The 16211-nt window shown below is 45.2% G+C and overlaps 1 protein-coding gene across 1 annotated transcript in view; it reads left to right on the top strand.

Annotated features, from left to right (window-relative positions):
* LOC110537509 (polypeptide N-acetylgalactosaminyltransferase 10) overlaps positions 1-16211 on the top strand; it is a 136766-nt gene that overhangs the window by 44046 nt on the left and 76509 nt on the right. The window contains exon 4 of the mRNA XM_021623602.2: positions 8399-8565. Coding sequence (XP_021479277.2) covers positions 8399-8565 — 167 coding nt within the window. The remainder of the gene's footprint in view (positions 1-8398; positions 8566-16211) is intronic.

The raw sequence follows: 16211 nt of genomic DNA, 5'->3' as shown, positions 1-16211 counted from the left end.
GTAGTGTGTTACTGATGGTAGGCTTTGTTACTTTGGTCCCAGCTCTCTGCAGGTCATTCACTAGGTCCCCCCCGTGTGTTTCTGGGATTTTTGCTCACCGTTCTTGTGATCATTTTGACCCCACGGGGTGAGATCTTGCTTGGAGCCCCAGATCGAGGGAGATTATCAGTGGTCTTGTATGTCTTCCATTTCCTAATAATTTCTCCCACAGTTGATTTCTTCAAACCAAGCTGCTTACTTATTGCAGATTCAGTCTTCCCAGCCTGGTGCAGGTCTACAATTTTGTTTCTGGTGTCCTTTGGCAGCTCTTTGGTCTTGGCCATATTGGAGTTTGGAGTGTGACTGTTTGAGGTTGTGGACAGGTGTCTTTTATACTGATAACAAGTTCAAACAGGTGCCATTAATACAGGTAACAAGTGGAGGACAGTGGAGCCTCTTAAAGAAGAAGTTACAGGTCTGTGAGAGCCAGAAATCTTGCTTTTTTGTAGGTGACCAAATACTTATTTTCCACCATAATCTGCAAACAAATTCATTAAAAATCCTACAATGTGATTTTCTGGATTTTTTTCCCCTCATTTTGTCTGTCATAGTTGAAGTGTACCTATGATGAAAATTACAGGCCTCATCTTTTTAAGTGGGAGAACTTGCACAATTGGTGGCTGACTAAATACTTTTTTGCCCCACTGTGTGTGTGTGTGTGTGTGTGTGTGTGTGTGTGTGTGTGTGTGTGTGTGTGTTATATATATATATATCTCCCACTTAAGACACTCCTCCTTCTCTCCAATCCTTACATCTTATGGTTTAACAGGAAAAGAGTAACAAGATGCCAAACACTTATTACTCTCTTCAGGTGACTTGTCCTCACTTCCTGACCTCATCCCCTCCTTCATCTATTCCACAATGTCCATCTGTCTTTCCTGTATCAACATGGTGCTCTGCTCCCGTCTCCCAACACATTCCACAGCTATCTGTCTTTCTACAGAGACCCAGTCTCTCTTACTATACTATGCGTCTGATCTATCGTATCTTTATCAATGTTCAAAATGTGGAATCCAACAATACTCACAAGAAATGTAACCCATTGAGCATGTTTGGGATGCTCTGCATCTACGTGTATAAGCGCATGTTCCAGTTCTTGCCAATTACCAGCAACTTCGCACAGCTATTGAAGAGGAGTGGGACAACCTTCCACAGGCCACAATCAACAGCCTGATCAACTCTATGTGAAGGAGATGTTGTGTTGCATGAGTCAAATGGTGATCACACCAGATACTGACTGGTTTTCTGATCCACACCTAGAGCTGTTACGGTGACTATATTACCACCACACCAGCGAGTCATGATGGCAGTCAAATTCCACATGACTGTTTAGTCAGGTTTAATTAGACTTCTCCAAGCTCTGATGCTGCTGATGGTCATTAGTAGCCTGCACAACGTGCTAAATGCCTGGTACACAGCACTCCATTGTCCCTGTAATCACTCTGACATCATTGATTAGATTTTCAATTACATTTGCAAACACTTGAGAGCTCATGTTGCGCAACATTTCAACAGGCAGTGGCTCGGGTGGTTGTTGTCCTTGATGATCTTTATGGCCTTCCTGTGACGTCGGGTGGTGTAGGTGTCCTGGAGGGCAGGTAGTTTGCCCCCGGTGATACGTTGTGCAGACCTCACTACCCTCTGGAGAGCCTTACGGTTGTGGGCGGAGCAGTTGCCGTACCAGGCGGTGATACAGCCCGACAGGATGCTCTCGATTGTGCATCTGTAGAAGTTTGAGTGCTTTTGGTGACAAGCCAAATTTCTTCAGCCTCCTGAGGTTGAAGCGCCTTCTTCACGATGCTGTCTGTGGGTGGACCAATTCAGTTTGTCTGTGATGTGTATGCCGAGGAACTTAACTTACTGCCCTCTCCACTACTGTTCCATCGATGTGGATAGGGGGGTGTTCCCTCTGCTGTTTCCTGAAGTCCACAATCATCTCCTTAGTTTTGTTGACGTTGAGTGTGAGGTTATTTTCCTGACGCCACACTCCGAGGGCCCTCACCACCTCCCTGTAGGCCGTCTCGTCGTTGTTGGTAATCAAGCCTACCAATGTTGTGTCGTCCGCAAACTTGATGATTGAGTTGGAGGCGTGTGTGGCCACACAGTCGTGGGTGAACAGGGAGCACAGGAGAGGGTTCAGAACGCACCCTTGTGGGTCCCCAGTGTTGAGGATCAGCGGGGTGGAGATGTTGTTGCCTACCCTCACCACCTGGGGGCGGCCCGTCAGGAAGTCCAGTACCCAGTTGCACAGGGTGGGGTCGAGACCCAGGGTCTCGAGCTTGATGACGAGCTTGGAGGGCACTATGGTGTTAAATGCCGAGCTGTAGTCGATGAACAGCATTCTCACATAGGTATTCCTCTTGTCCAGATGGGTTAGGGCAGTGTGCAGTGTGGTTGAGAATGCATCGTCTGTGGACCTATTTGGGCGGTAAGCAAATTGGAGTGGGTCTAGGGTGTCAGGTAGGGTGGAGGTGATATGGTCCTTGACTAGTCTCTCAAAGCACTTCATGATGACGGAAGTGAGTGCTACGGGGCGGTAGTCGTTTAGCTCAGTTACCTTAGCTTTCTTGGGAACAGGAACAATGGTGGCCCTCTTGAAGCATGTGGGAACAACAGACTGGGATTGATTGAATATGTCCGTAAACACACCAGCCAGCTGGTCTGCGCATGCTCTGAGGGCGCGGCTGGGGATGCCGTCTGGGCCTGCAGCCTTGCGAGGATTGACACGTTTAAATGTTTTCCTCACGTCGGCTGCAGTGAAGGAGAGTCCGCATGTTTTAGTTGCGGGCCGTGTCAGTGGCACTGTATTGTCCTCAAAGCGGGCAAAAAAGTTATTTAGTCTGCCTGGGAGCAAGACATCCTGGTCCGTGACGGGGCTGGTTTTCTTTTTGTAATCCGTGATTGACTGTAGACCCTGCCACATACCTCTTGTGTCTGATCCGTTGAATTGAGATTCTACTTTGTCTCTATACTGACGCTTAGCTTGTTTGATTGCCTTGCGGAGGGAATAGTTACACTGTTTGTATTCGGTCATGTTTCCGGTCACCTTGCCCTGATTAAAAGCAGTGGTTCGGGCTTTCAGTTTCACGTGAATGTTGCCATCAATCCACGGTTTCTGGTTTGGGAATGTTTTAATCGTTGCTATGGGAACGACATCTTCAACGCACGTTCTAATGAACTCGCTCACCGAATCAGCGTATTCGTCAATGTTGTTGTCTGACGCAATACGAAACATATCCCAGTCCACGTGATGGAAGCAGTCTTGGAGTGTGGAATCAGATTGGTCGGCCCAGCGTTGAACAGACCTCAGCGCGGGAGCTTCTTGTTTTAGTTTCTGTCTGTAGGCAGGGATCAACAAAATGGAGTCTTGGTCAGCTTTTCCGAAAGGAGAGCGGGGCAGGGCCTTATATGCGTCGCGGAAGTTAGAATAGCAATGATCCAAGGTTTTTCCAGCCCTGGTTGTGCAATCGATATGCTGATAAAATTTAGGGAGTCTTGTTTTCAGATTAGCCTTTTTAAAATCCCCAGCTACAATGAATTCAACCTCCGGGAGGAACAATGGCCATTTTACTCAATTGCGCACCAACTCACTCTGAGAGCCCCCACCTATCCACTTACGCACTGTGATCCTTCACGCTCATTTTTCAAAATAAAAGCCTGAAACTATGTCTAAAGACTGACACCTTAGGGAAGCCACAGAAAAAGGAATCTGGTTGATATCCCTTTAAATGAAGGACAGGCACGCATAGGAACACAGAAGTTTCAAAATAAGAGGCCCTTCCTGATTGGATTATCCTCAGGCTTTTGCCTGCAATATCAGTTATGTTATACTCGCAGACAATATGTTTACAGTTTTGGAAAATTTTGAGTTTTCTTTCCTAAACTGTCAATTATATGCATATTCTAGCATCTGGTCATGAGAAATAGGCCGCTTACTTTGGGAACGTTATTTTTCCAAACATAAAAATAAAGCAAATCTACCGATATTCTGCCAACACATCTCTTGTGCTACACGCACATCACAGCAGCCTGGATCATTGCTACTCTCTTCCAGGGTGGCTACATGGCACTCCCCGCCCTCCCTTCGGCAAACCGGATCACACCTCCATTCTGATCCTCCCCACCTATAGGCAGAAACTTAAAACAGGAATCACCTGTGGTTCAACGTTGGTCTGATCAATTGAACTGGGAAATGTTCTGGTCTCCTCTGAGAATAGAATTGACATACACGGACTCATTGACTGGGTTCATCAGGAAGTGCATAGAAGATGGTCCCACAGTGATGATTTAGAACTTATCCAAACCAAAAGCTGTGGATAGATGGCAGCATTCGCGCAAAACTGGAAGTGCGAACGATTAGGAACATGGACGTGTACAAACAGACCAGCTATGCCTTACTTCCGTAATGCAATCTGAGGCAAAACAATAATACAGGGACAAAGTGGAGTCGAAATTCAACGGCTCAGATACGAGACATGTGGCAGGGACTCCAGACAATCACAGATTATAAAGCCAGCCATGTTGTGGACACAAGACGCCTCACTACTGAAAAAAGTATAAACATATTTTACGCCTGCTTCATGGAAAATAACATCAAGCCGCTGACATAGGCCCCTGACGCTCACCGGGAACTGTGTGCTCTCGTTCTCCGTGGCCGACGTGAGGGATGTAATTTAAGCATGTTAACCATAGCAAGGCTTCTGGCCCAGGCAGCATTCCAAGCCGCGTCCTCAGAGCATGTGCAGACCAGCTGGCTGGAGTGTTTACCTACATATTCAATCTCTCCATATCCCAGTCTGTTGTCCCCACTTGCTTCAGGATTTCCACCATTGTTCCTATACCTAAGATAGCAATGGTAACTAAATGACTCGCCCCATAGCACTCACTTTTGTCGTCATGAAGTGATTTGAGAGGATGGTTAAGGACCAAATCACATCCACATTACTCGACACCCTAGACCCCCTCAATTCGCATACCGCCCCAACAGATCCACGAATGATGCAATTGCCATTACACTACCCTATACCACCTGGACGAGAAATACCGATGTCAGAATGCTGTTCATTGACTACAGATAAGCCTTCAACACCATAGTGCCCTTCAAGCTCATCCCCTTTGAGCTCGGGGCCCTGGGTGTGAACCCCTCCCTGTGCAACCGTGTCCTGGACCTCCTGACGGGCCGACACCAAGTTGTGAAGGTAGGCAAAAACACATGCTCAGCCTCGTGCGTGAACAGGGAATACAGGACGTCTCCAATTCAGTCGTCAAGTTTTCTGACACAGTCGTGGTAGGCCTGATTACCAACAACAATGAGCCTACAGGGAAGAGGTGAGAGCCCTAACTGAGTGGTGCCAGAAAAGTAACCTCTCCCTCAACGTCAAAAAAACGAAGGAGCTAATTGTGGACCTCAGGAGAGCGCACGTCCACATCGACTGGGCCGCAGTGGAGAGGGTCAAAAGCTTCAAGTTCCTCGGCGTGCACATCACTGAACACCTGAAAGGGTCCCTTCAGACAAACAGTGTGGCGAAGAAGACCCAAACACACCTCTTCAATCGCAGGAGGCTAAAGAAATTCTGCTAGGCCCCTAAGACCCTCTGACTTCTACAGATGCACAATTGAGCGCATCCTGTCGGGCTGTATAAATGCCTGGTACGGCAATTGCAACGTCCACAACCACAGGGCTCTCCAGAGGTTGGTACAGTCAGCTCAGTGCATCACCGGGGGCACACTGCCTGTCCTCAAGGATATCTACAGCACCCGGTGTCACAGAAAGGCCAAGAAGATCATCAAGGACCTCAGCCACCCGAGCCATGGCCTGTTTACCCCGCTACCATCTAGAGGGCAAAGATGGTACAGGTGCATCAAAAGTTGGGACCAAAAGACAGATACTGTTTATCTCCAGGCCATCAATGTTAAACAGTCACCTCTTGTACCCCCAGTACCATGCCCTGAACCTTAGTCACTGTTACAAGCCGGCTACCACCCGGTACTCGATCCTGCACCTTAAATTCTGCTGCCTTATGTACACTCATTGAACACCGGTCACTTTTTAATAATATTGCATGAATGGTTTTACACACTTTATGTAAATATAAAATGGTGCCGGAAGAAATGGCAGCAGTTTTATGGGTGCCCAAACAATTGTGCCGGGATTCTTCCGATGGCGTTTAGGAGTACACCACATCAGTCACTGGCTTTATCAATAAGTGCATCGAGGATGTCGTCCCCACAATGACTGTACCTACATACCCCAACCAGAAGCCATGGAAAGCTGCTGCTTTCAAGGTGCGGGACTCTAACCCGGGAGCTTACAAGAAATCCTGCTATGCCCTACGACGAACCATCAAACAGGCAAAGTGTCAATACAGGTCTAAGATTGAATCATACTACACCGGCTCCGATGCTCGTCTTATGTGGCAGGGCTTGCAAACTATTACAGACTACAAAGGGAAGCACAGCCGCGAGCTGCCCAGTGACACGAGCCTACCAGACGAGCTAAATCCCTTCTATGCTCACTTTGAGGCAAGCAACACTGAGACATGCATGAGGGCATCAGCTGTTCCGGATGACTGTGTGGTCACGCTCTCCGTAGCCTACGTGAGTAAGACCTTTAAACAGGTCAACATACACACGGCTGCGGGGCCAGACGTGTGCTCCGGGCATGTGCTGACCAACTGGCAGTTGTCTTCACTGACATTTTCAACATGTCCCTGATTGAGTCTGTAATACCAACATGTTTCAAGCAGACCACCATAGTCCCTGTGCCCAAAAGCACTAAGGCAAACTGCCTAAATGACTATAGACCCGTAGCACTCACATCCGTAGCCATGAAGTGCTTTGAAAGGTTGGTAATGGCTCACATCAACACCATTATCCCAGAAACCCTAGACCCATTCCAATTTGCATACCACCCAAACAGATCCACAGATAATGCAACCTTTATTGCACTCCACACTGGCCATTCCCACCCGGACAAAAGGGACACTTATGTGAGAATGCTATTAATTGAATACAGCTCAGCGTTCAACACCATAGTACCCTCAAAGCTCATCACTAAAGCTAAGGATCCTGGGACTAAACAACTCCCTCTGCAACTGGATCCTGGACTTCCTGACAGGCCGCCCCCAGGTGGTGAGGGTACGTAGCAACACATCTGCCACACTGATCCTCAACGCTGGAGCTCCACAGGGGTGCGTGCTCAGTCCCATCATGTACTCCCTGTTCACCCACAACTGCATGGCCAGGCACGACTCCAACACCATTAAGTTTGTAGACGACACAACAGTGGTAGGCCTGATAACCGACAACGATGAGACAGCCTATAGGGAGGAGGTCAGAGACCTGCCCGGGTGGCGCCAGAATAACAACCTATCCCTCAACGTAACCAAGACTAAGGAGATGGTTGTGGACTACAGGAAAGGGAGGACCGAGCACGCCCCCATTCTCACCGACGGGGCTGTAGTGGAGCAGGTTGAGCGCTTCAACTTCCTTGGTGTCCACATCAACAACAAACTATAATGGTCCAAACACACCAAGACAGTCGTAAAGAGGGCACGACAAAGCCTATTCCCCCTCAGGAAACCAAATAAATTTGGCATGGGTCCTGAGATCCTCAAAAGGTTCTACAGCTGCAACATCGAGAGCATCCTGGTTGCATCACTGCTTGGTACGGCAATTGCTCGGCCTCGGACCGCAAGGCACTACAGAGGGTGGTGCGTACGGCCCAGTACATCACTGCCTGCCATCCAGGACCTCCTACACCAGGCGGTGTCAGAGGAAGGCCCTAAAAATTGTCAAAGACTCCAGTCACCCCTGTCATAGACTGTTCTCTCTACTGTTCTCTTTTTACTGTTTTATTTTTTTACTTACCTATTGTTCACCTAATACCTTTTTTGCACTATTGGTTAGAGCCTGTAAGTAAGCATTTCACTGTAAGGTCTACTACACCTGTTGTATTTGATAAATGTGACAAATAAACTTTGATTTGATATACTGAATTCTAGTCCTACTCATCCTATATAACTACTGCTGTACAGACATTTTCTATTTATATGTCTATACACCAGTATTTATTTATTTATTTAATAACATTGCTCGTTCTGATATAGGTTGTAAATAAATCAATTGTATGTATTGCTGGGTGTTACTGCACTTTTGGAGCTGGGGAAACAAGCATTTCGCTGCATCTGTGATAACATCTGCATATGTGTACGCAACAAATAAACTTTGATTTGATCCTAGATCAGCAATAATAATCTTGAGAAACTATGAGCACCAGCTCTACACTGGTCTCTCTCTTCACTTTTTGGTAAATGCTGTTTGTTGTCTTATTTGTTTAGTTGCTTGTTTGTGTGTTTAGCTGTAAACAGAAGCTGTATGCGGTGAAGTTGCCCAACACCAGCATCATCATACCATTCCACAACGAGGGCTGGTCATCCCTGCTCAGGACTGTACACAGCGTGCTCAACCGGTCCCCCCCTGAGCTCATTGCTGAGGTCATACTGGTGGACGACTTCAGCGACAAAGGTACACTGAGACATGCATGGATCCACACACACACACACACACACACACACACACACACACACACACACACACACACACACACACACACACACACACACACACACACACACACACACACACAGTGTATACACTGTCCCTCTGTGTATAAGTGACTCATTTGTTTACCAGTATGTTTGCTGAGGGTTGTCCCGCAGTCATTTATTAACAAGGCCTAGACCAAGACTGCAGCACTAGAGCCTCCGTCAGCAGCTGAGCTCTTCCCTTTCCAGCCCCTCTCAGCTCAGCCTTCACCATGCAGTGTTTAATTAATCTTTAATTATCTCCACCGCCACCCCAACCTCATTGATGGATGTGTTTTCCATTTCCATCACCTCTTAAGGAATTAATTGTTCAGTTCCGTTAAGTTAGGTGCAAAGACATGGCATGAATTTGGACAAGTCACTGGTCCTTTGAGTTTGTATAAGTCATGTTCTTCATACCTTTACTGCATGTGTGTGTGTGTGTCACCATTCAAAAGTTTGGGGTCACTTAGAAATGTCCTTGTTTTCGAAAGAAAAACACATTTTTTGTCCATTTTAAAATAACATAAAATTGATCAGAAATACAGTGTAGACATTGTTAATGTTGTAAATGACTTGTATCAGGAAACGGCTGATTTTTTTAATGGAATATCTACGTAGGAGTACAGAGGCCCATTATCAGCAACCATCACTCCTGTGTTCCAATGGCACGTGTTAGCTAATCCAAGTTTATCATTTTGAAAGGCTAATTGATCATTAGAAAATCCTTTTGCAATTGTGTTAGCACAGCTAAAAACTGTTGTCCTGATTTAAAGCAGCAATAAACTGGCCTTCTTTAGACTAGTTGAGTATCTGTACGCCTACGTAGATATTCCATTATAAATCAGCTGTTTCCAGTTACAATAGTTATTTACAACATTAACAATGTTTACACTGTGTTTCTGATCAATTTGATGTTATATTAATGGACAATAAAACGTGCTTTTCTTTCAAAAACAAACATTTCTAAGTGACCCCAAACTTTTGAACATGGGTGTGTGGGTGGGTATAGGGACAGTTGAATAAAGATTGGAAAGGTAGGAGGAGGATTCAAACCCATGCCGACTCTGGCATATAACGTGTGCCGGGGTCAGTTAGCGGCTCTAACCACTAGACCACACAGGCCACAAATTACTAGAAATCTTATACAGATCTTGACTTTAATGTCAGTGAGGGGGAAAATCACCTGTTGTCAGGACTGACTCAGCCGCTGGTTAGATGTGGAAGGATTAAAACCAGCAGTGCTGCTGACTGGACATTGAAGACTAGTGTTTGAGTAGGCCTGTTTAAGAAGAATTCTACAGTCTGTTTGTGTTTCCAAACACGGTTTAATCAGTTTGAACTATGGAGTCAATGCACGACTCTGAACTCTTACAAAATGAATCGGAGGTGTATAAATTCTTGCCCACACTTTCTCCCAGAATATTTAATAATGCATTCTGGCTAAATAGAAGAGTGAATATTAATAATGTCTTAGTTATAGGGGTGCAGAATATGTCAGGCCATCATGTGATCTACACACTGCAGTGCAATGTACAAAGACTGTAAATGGTATAGGTCACATACTATAGACTTTAGCGTGGGGTTGCATAGAGCCTACAGTGCTGCTGAATCACGCACACCGTACTGTATAGCTCCTTCTGACACAGAGCTGTGAACGAGTCATATTTGCTCAGGGAAAATGAACAAATGATTATGCTAATGCTGTCCAGGGTCTGATTGCTATTCGGTCCTCTTTATGAAAAAAAAAAAACTTTGGGCTATAATCAATCCAGGTCCTGTGCCAGCCCTGGGTGACTCATTTGCAGCAGTGAGGCCACGGCATTCTTTAAACGCCTCCTCCCACCACCAAGTGAAACCACCTAATTTGTTATTTGGTGGTGATTAGCCTTTCCTACTTTCATATCTTCTGTGGTCGCTAGGTAGCCTGTGTAATGCAGATTTTATTATTTGGATGAATGCACATTGGGGCTCCCGAGTGGCGCAGCAGTCTTAGGCACTGCATCTCAGTGCTATAGGCGTCACTACAGACCCTGATTCAATTCCAGGCTGTATTAGAACCAGCTGTGATTGGGAGTCCAATAGGGCGGTGCACAATTGGCCCAGCGTCGTCCGTGTAAGGGTTTGGCCGGGGTTGGTCGTCATTGTAAATAAGAATTTGTTCTTAACGGACTTGACTAGTTAAAATAATAAAAATGAATGGTTTGGTTACAATTGGCTTTTGCAGGCCATAGGAGATATGGAAAACAATGTAGTACTATTGATGAAACGCATGGTAGGTGTTTGTAATCATTAACTAACCTCTCGGTAGCTATGGTAATTATGCCCTAGTGTACATATCAGTACACAACCAACTGCTGCAACATCTGCAAAATGTTTTCAGCCTTTTGTATCATAAGCAATGTTTGATCATTTGTCTTACCTGTGATCTTCATTTTTGTTTTATTCAACCAAACTTTTCTCTTCCACTTCATTAAGTCACTGCAAAGTCAGTCTTTTGTTGTTGGGCTTTTCAGTATAACTACCATTTAGCGTATGTTTTCAGTATCGAACTGTTTCCCTTGCCCCATCACAGCATTTTCATTTTGAGCATAGTTCATGCTTTCTGCACTAATGAATAAGGGATGCAATGTATATGTTCTGCTGTTCATGTTCCAGACCGAATAAACCATCTGTCTTTCAGTGGATTTAAGGAAATGTAGTATCACAGGATTCATCATGACGATTCATTGCATTTTCACATGACATTTGCAATACCAAATTATTCGTCAGTGCGCGGTAGGTGCATATGGAATTGAAGTACAGTATTTGTCTGAGTGGTTCAAATGAAGAGATTTTTGAACAACATCACATTTTATTGGTCACATACACATGGTTAGCAGATGTTAATGCAGGTGTAGTGAAATGCTTGTGCTTCTAGTTCCAACAGTGCAGTAATATCTAACAATTCCCATCAACTACTTAATACACACATCTAACAAGTAATCTAACAATTCCCCAACTACCTAATACACACATCTAAAGGGTTGGATGAGAATATGTACATATAAATATATGGATGAGCGATGGTCGAGCGGCATAGGCAAGGTGCAGTAGATGGTATAAAATACAGTATATACATGTGATATCAGTAATGTAAGATATGTACACATTATTAAAGTGGCATTATTTAGAGACTAGTGATTGGGTCTCAATGTGGGCAGCAACCTCGAGTTAGTGATTGCTGTTTAGCAGTCTAATGGACTTGAGATAGAAGCTGTTTCTCAATCTCTCGGTCCCAGCTTTGATGCACCTGTACTGACCTCGCCTTCTGGATGATAGCGGTGTGAACAGGCAGTGGCTCGCTTGGTTGTTGTCCTTGATGATGTTGGCCTTCCTGTGACATCGGGTGGTGTAGGTGTCATGGAGGGCAGGTAGTTTGCCCCCGGTGATGTGTTGTGCAGACCGCACCACCCTCTGGATAGCCTTGTGGTTGAGGGTGGTGCAGTTGCCTTACCAGGCTGTGATACAGCCCAACAGGATGCTCTCGATTTTGCATCTGTAAAAAGTTTGTCAGGATTTTGGGTGACAAGTCCAATTTCTTCAGCCTCCTGAGGTTGAAGAGGCGCTGTTACGCCGCCTTCACCACACTGTCTGTGTGGGGGGACCATTTCAGTTTGTCTGTGATGTGTACGCCCAGGAACTTAACACTTCCCACCTTCTCCACTACTGACCCCCCTGACCCCAATGTGGATAGGATTGGGGTCAGGATCATCTCCTTTGTTTTGTTGACTTTGAGTGAGAGGTTGTTTTCCTGACACCACACTCAGAGTGCACTCACGTCCTCCCTATAGGCTCTCTCGTCGTTGTTGGTGATCAAGCCCACCACTGTTGTGCGTCTGCAAGCTTGATGATTGAGTTGGAGGTGTGCATGGCCATGCAGTCATGGGTGAACGGGGAGTACAGGAGAGGGCTAAGCACACACTGTTGTGGGGCCCCAGTGTTGAGGGTCATTGACGTGAAGATGTTGTTTCCTACCTTCACCACCTGGTGGCAGCCCGTCAAATTCCAGGACCCAGTTGCACAGGGAGGGGTTGAGACCCAGGGCCTCCAGCTTGATGATGAGCTTGGAGGTTACTATGGTGTTGAATGCTGAGCTGTAGTCAATGAACAGAATTTTTAAATAGGTTTATTTTTGTCCAGATGGCATAGGGCAGTGTGCAGTGCCATGACGATTGTGTCATCTGTGGACCTGTTGGGGCGGTATGCAAACTGACGTGGGTCTCGGGTGGCCGGTAAGGAGGCGGTGATATGATCCTTGACTAGTCTCTCAAAGCACTTCATGATGACAGAAGTAAGCACTACGGGTGGTAGTCATTTAGTTCAGTTATCTTTGCCTTCTTGGGTACAGGAACAATGGTAGCCATCTTGAAGCATATGGGGACAACAGACTGGGATAGGGAGCAATTAAATATGCACGTAAACACACTAGCCAGCTGGTCTGCGCATGCTCTGAGGTCACGGCTATGGATGCCGTCTTGGCCAGCGGCCTTGTGAGGGTTTTACTCACGTCAGCCACTGAGAAGGATAGGGGGGGGGGGGGGGGGGGCTGTGTCTTCGTTAGTGAGCCGCGACGGTTACACAGTATTATCCTCAAAGTGGACAAAGAATGTGTTTGTCTGGAAGCGTGACGTCGGTATCCGTGACGTGGCTGTTTTTGTAGTCCGTGATTTCCTGTGTACCCTGCCACATCCGTCTTGTGTCTGAGCTGTTGAATTGCCTGTACTGGCATTTTGCTTGTTTGATTGCGTTGTGGAGTGAATAACTACACTGTTTATATTCAGCCATATCACCAGACCTCTTTCCATGCTTAAATGCGGTGGATCGCACTTTCAGTTTTTCGCAAATGCCTCCATCATCCACAGTTTCTAGTTAGGGTAGGTTTTAATAGTCACAGTGGGTACGACATCTCCAATGCACTTATTTATAAATGCACTCACCAAGTCAGTGTATAGATCAATGTCATTCTCTGAGGCTGACTGGAACATATTCCAGTCCGCGTGATCAAAACAATCTTGGCGCGTGGCTTCCGATTTGTCAGACCAGCGTTGAATGGTTCTCGTCACTGGTACATCCTCGTCACTTGTACCATGGGCCTCCAAGGTACATATCAGCAAGTTGCTATAATCAACAAACCTATTCATTATTTATGGTTTATCTGTTTTTTCCTTTTGTGTAAGAGGCCTGTACATCTACTCATTGTGCCTGCTGTAGGAACACAGATATTTCCCCTTCGTTTATCATCATCATCTCAGAAGACGCATGCAGAGTACTTTACAGCCAGACTCATTTTCCTATTCCGTTCAGCATGTTCTTAATCTCTCCAATCTCCCTCCCATTACGCTGGTTTTCAGGTGGGGTGTTGTCTCTTTTAAGACGGTGTCTCAGAGAACATGAGAATCACCCTGGGCTCATCAGCTCCAGTTTTAGTCTGTCTCTTTTATAAAGGTCTGCACTCAGACAGACTGTGCAATCAGGAACAGATGACAGGCCGTCAGATGGGGCCTCAAACCAGCATTAAAATATGTGGTGCACTAAAGCAATTATCGTCAAAAGCCAAATGACGCACATTGTCAGACAAAGCCAGGTCAACTTTGGATGCTTTTAAGCTGCCTGTTTTTACTCATATGCCAATTGTTGCCTTCGTGGTACATTTACAGTGCATTCAGAAAATATTCAGACACTTGACTTTTTCCACATTTTGTTACGTTATAGCCTTATTCTAAAATGGATTAAATAGTTATTTTTCTTCATCAATCTACACACAATACCCCATAATGACAAAGCAAAATAAGTTTTTTAGAAATTTGTGCATTTAAAGTAAAATATGGAACTATCACATTCACGTAAGTATTCATATCTTTTACTCAGTACTTTTGTTGATGCACGTTTGGCAGCGATCACAGCCTCGAGTCTTCTCGAAAGTTTTAAGTTCCTCGGCGTAGCAGCACCTCTTCAACCTCAGGAGGCTGAAGAAATGTGGCTTGTCACCAAAAGAACTCACAAACTTCTACAGATGCACAATTGAGAGCATCCTGTCGGGCTGTATCACCGCCTGGTACGGCAACTGCTACGCCCACAACCGTAAGGCTCTCCAGAGGGTAGTGAGGTCTGCACAACATATCACCGGGGGCAAACTACCTGCCCTCCAGGACACCTACACCACCCGATGTCACAGGAAGGCCATAAAGATCATCAAGGACAACAACCACCCGAGCCACTGCCTGTTCACCCCGCTATTGTCCATCCAGAAGGCGAGGTCAGTACAGGTGCGTCAAAGCAGGGACCGAGAGACTGAAAAACAGCTTCTATCTCAAAGCCATCAGACTGTTAAACAGCCACCACTAACATTGAGTGGCTGCTGCCATACATGTAAAAAATGTATCACTAGCCACTTTAAACAATGCCGCTTAATATAATGTTTACATACCCTACATTACTCATCTCATATGTATATACTGTACTCGATACCATCTACTGCATCTTGCCTATGCCATTCTGTACCATCAATCATTCATATATTTTTATGTACATATTCTTCATCCCTTTACACTCTGTGTGTGTGTGTGTATATAAGGTAGTTGTTGTGAAATTGTTAGATTACTCGTTGGTTATTACTGCATTGTCGGAAATAGAAGCACAAGCATTTCGCTACACTCGCATTAACATCTGCTAACAATGTGTATGTGACAAATACAATTTGATTAGATTTCATTTGGAGCTCTGCCAGAGTAACCATCAGGTTCTTGGTCACCTCCCTGACCAAGTTCTAGGAAGAGTCTTGGTGGTTCCAAACTAATTCCATTTTAAGAATGATGGAGGCCACTGTGTTCTTGGGGACCTTCAATGCTGCAGACATTTTTTGGTACCATTCTCGGAGCTCTACGGACAATTCCTTCGACCTCGTGGCTCGGCTTTTGCTCTGACATGCACTGTCAGATTTGGAACCTTAAAAATACCAGGTGTGTGCCTTTCCAAATCATGTCCAATCAATAGAATTTACCACAGGTGGACTTCAATCAAGTTTTAGAAACAGCTCAAAGATAATCAATTGAAACAGGATGCATCTAGGTTTGGAAACTTACCCAGGGGAAATTAACCTGTCTAGCTTGTTGAAATTAACCTGAAATTAATAACTAACCTTTGATCTTCATCAGATGACACTCACAGGACTTCATATTGCACAATACATATATGTTTTGTTTAATAAAGGTCATATTTATATTTAAAAAATCTTAGTTTACATTGGCGTGTTACGTTCAGTAGTTCTAAAACATCTGGTGATATTGCAGAGAGCCACATCAATTTACAGAAATGCGTAGATGTTGATAAATACAAGTGTTATGCATGGAACTTTAGATACACTTCTCCTTAATGCAACCACTGTGTCAGATTTTAAAAAAACTTTACGGAGAAAGCAAACCATCCAGTAATATGAGTACAGCCTTTAGACAACAAAGCAGCCAAAAAGATACCCACCATATTGGGTAGTCAACATTACTCAGAAATAGCATTTTAAATATTCACTTAACTTTGATGATATTCATC

This window comes from Oncorhynchus mykiss, chromosome 12 (assembly GCF_013265735.2).
Source record: "Oncorhynchus mykiss isolate Arlee chromosome 12, USDA_OmykA_1.1, whole genome shotgun sequence".
Taxonomy (NCBI): Eukaryota; Metazoa; Chordata; class Actinopteri; order Salmoniformes; family Salmonidae; genus Oncorhynchus; species Oncorhynchus mykiss.
The sequence above is the reverse complement of the archived record's forward strand: the minus strand, read 5'-3'. Positions and strand labels throughout refer to the sequence as shown.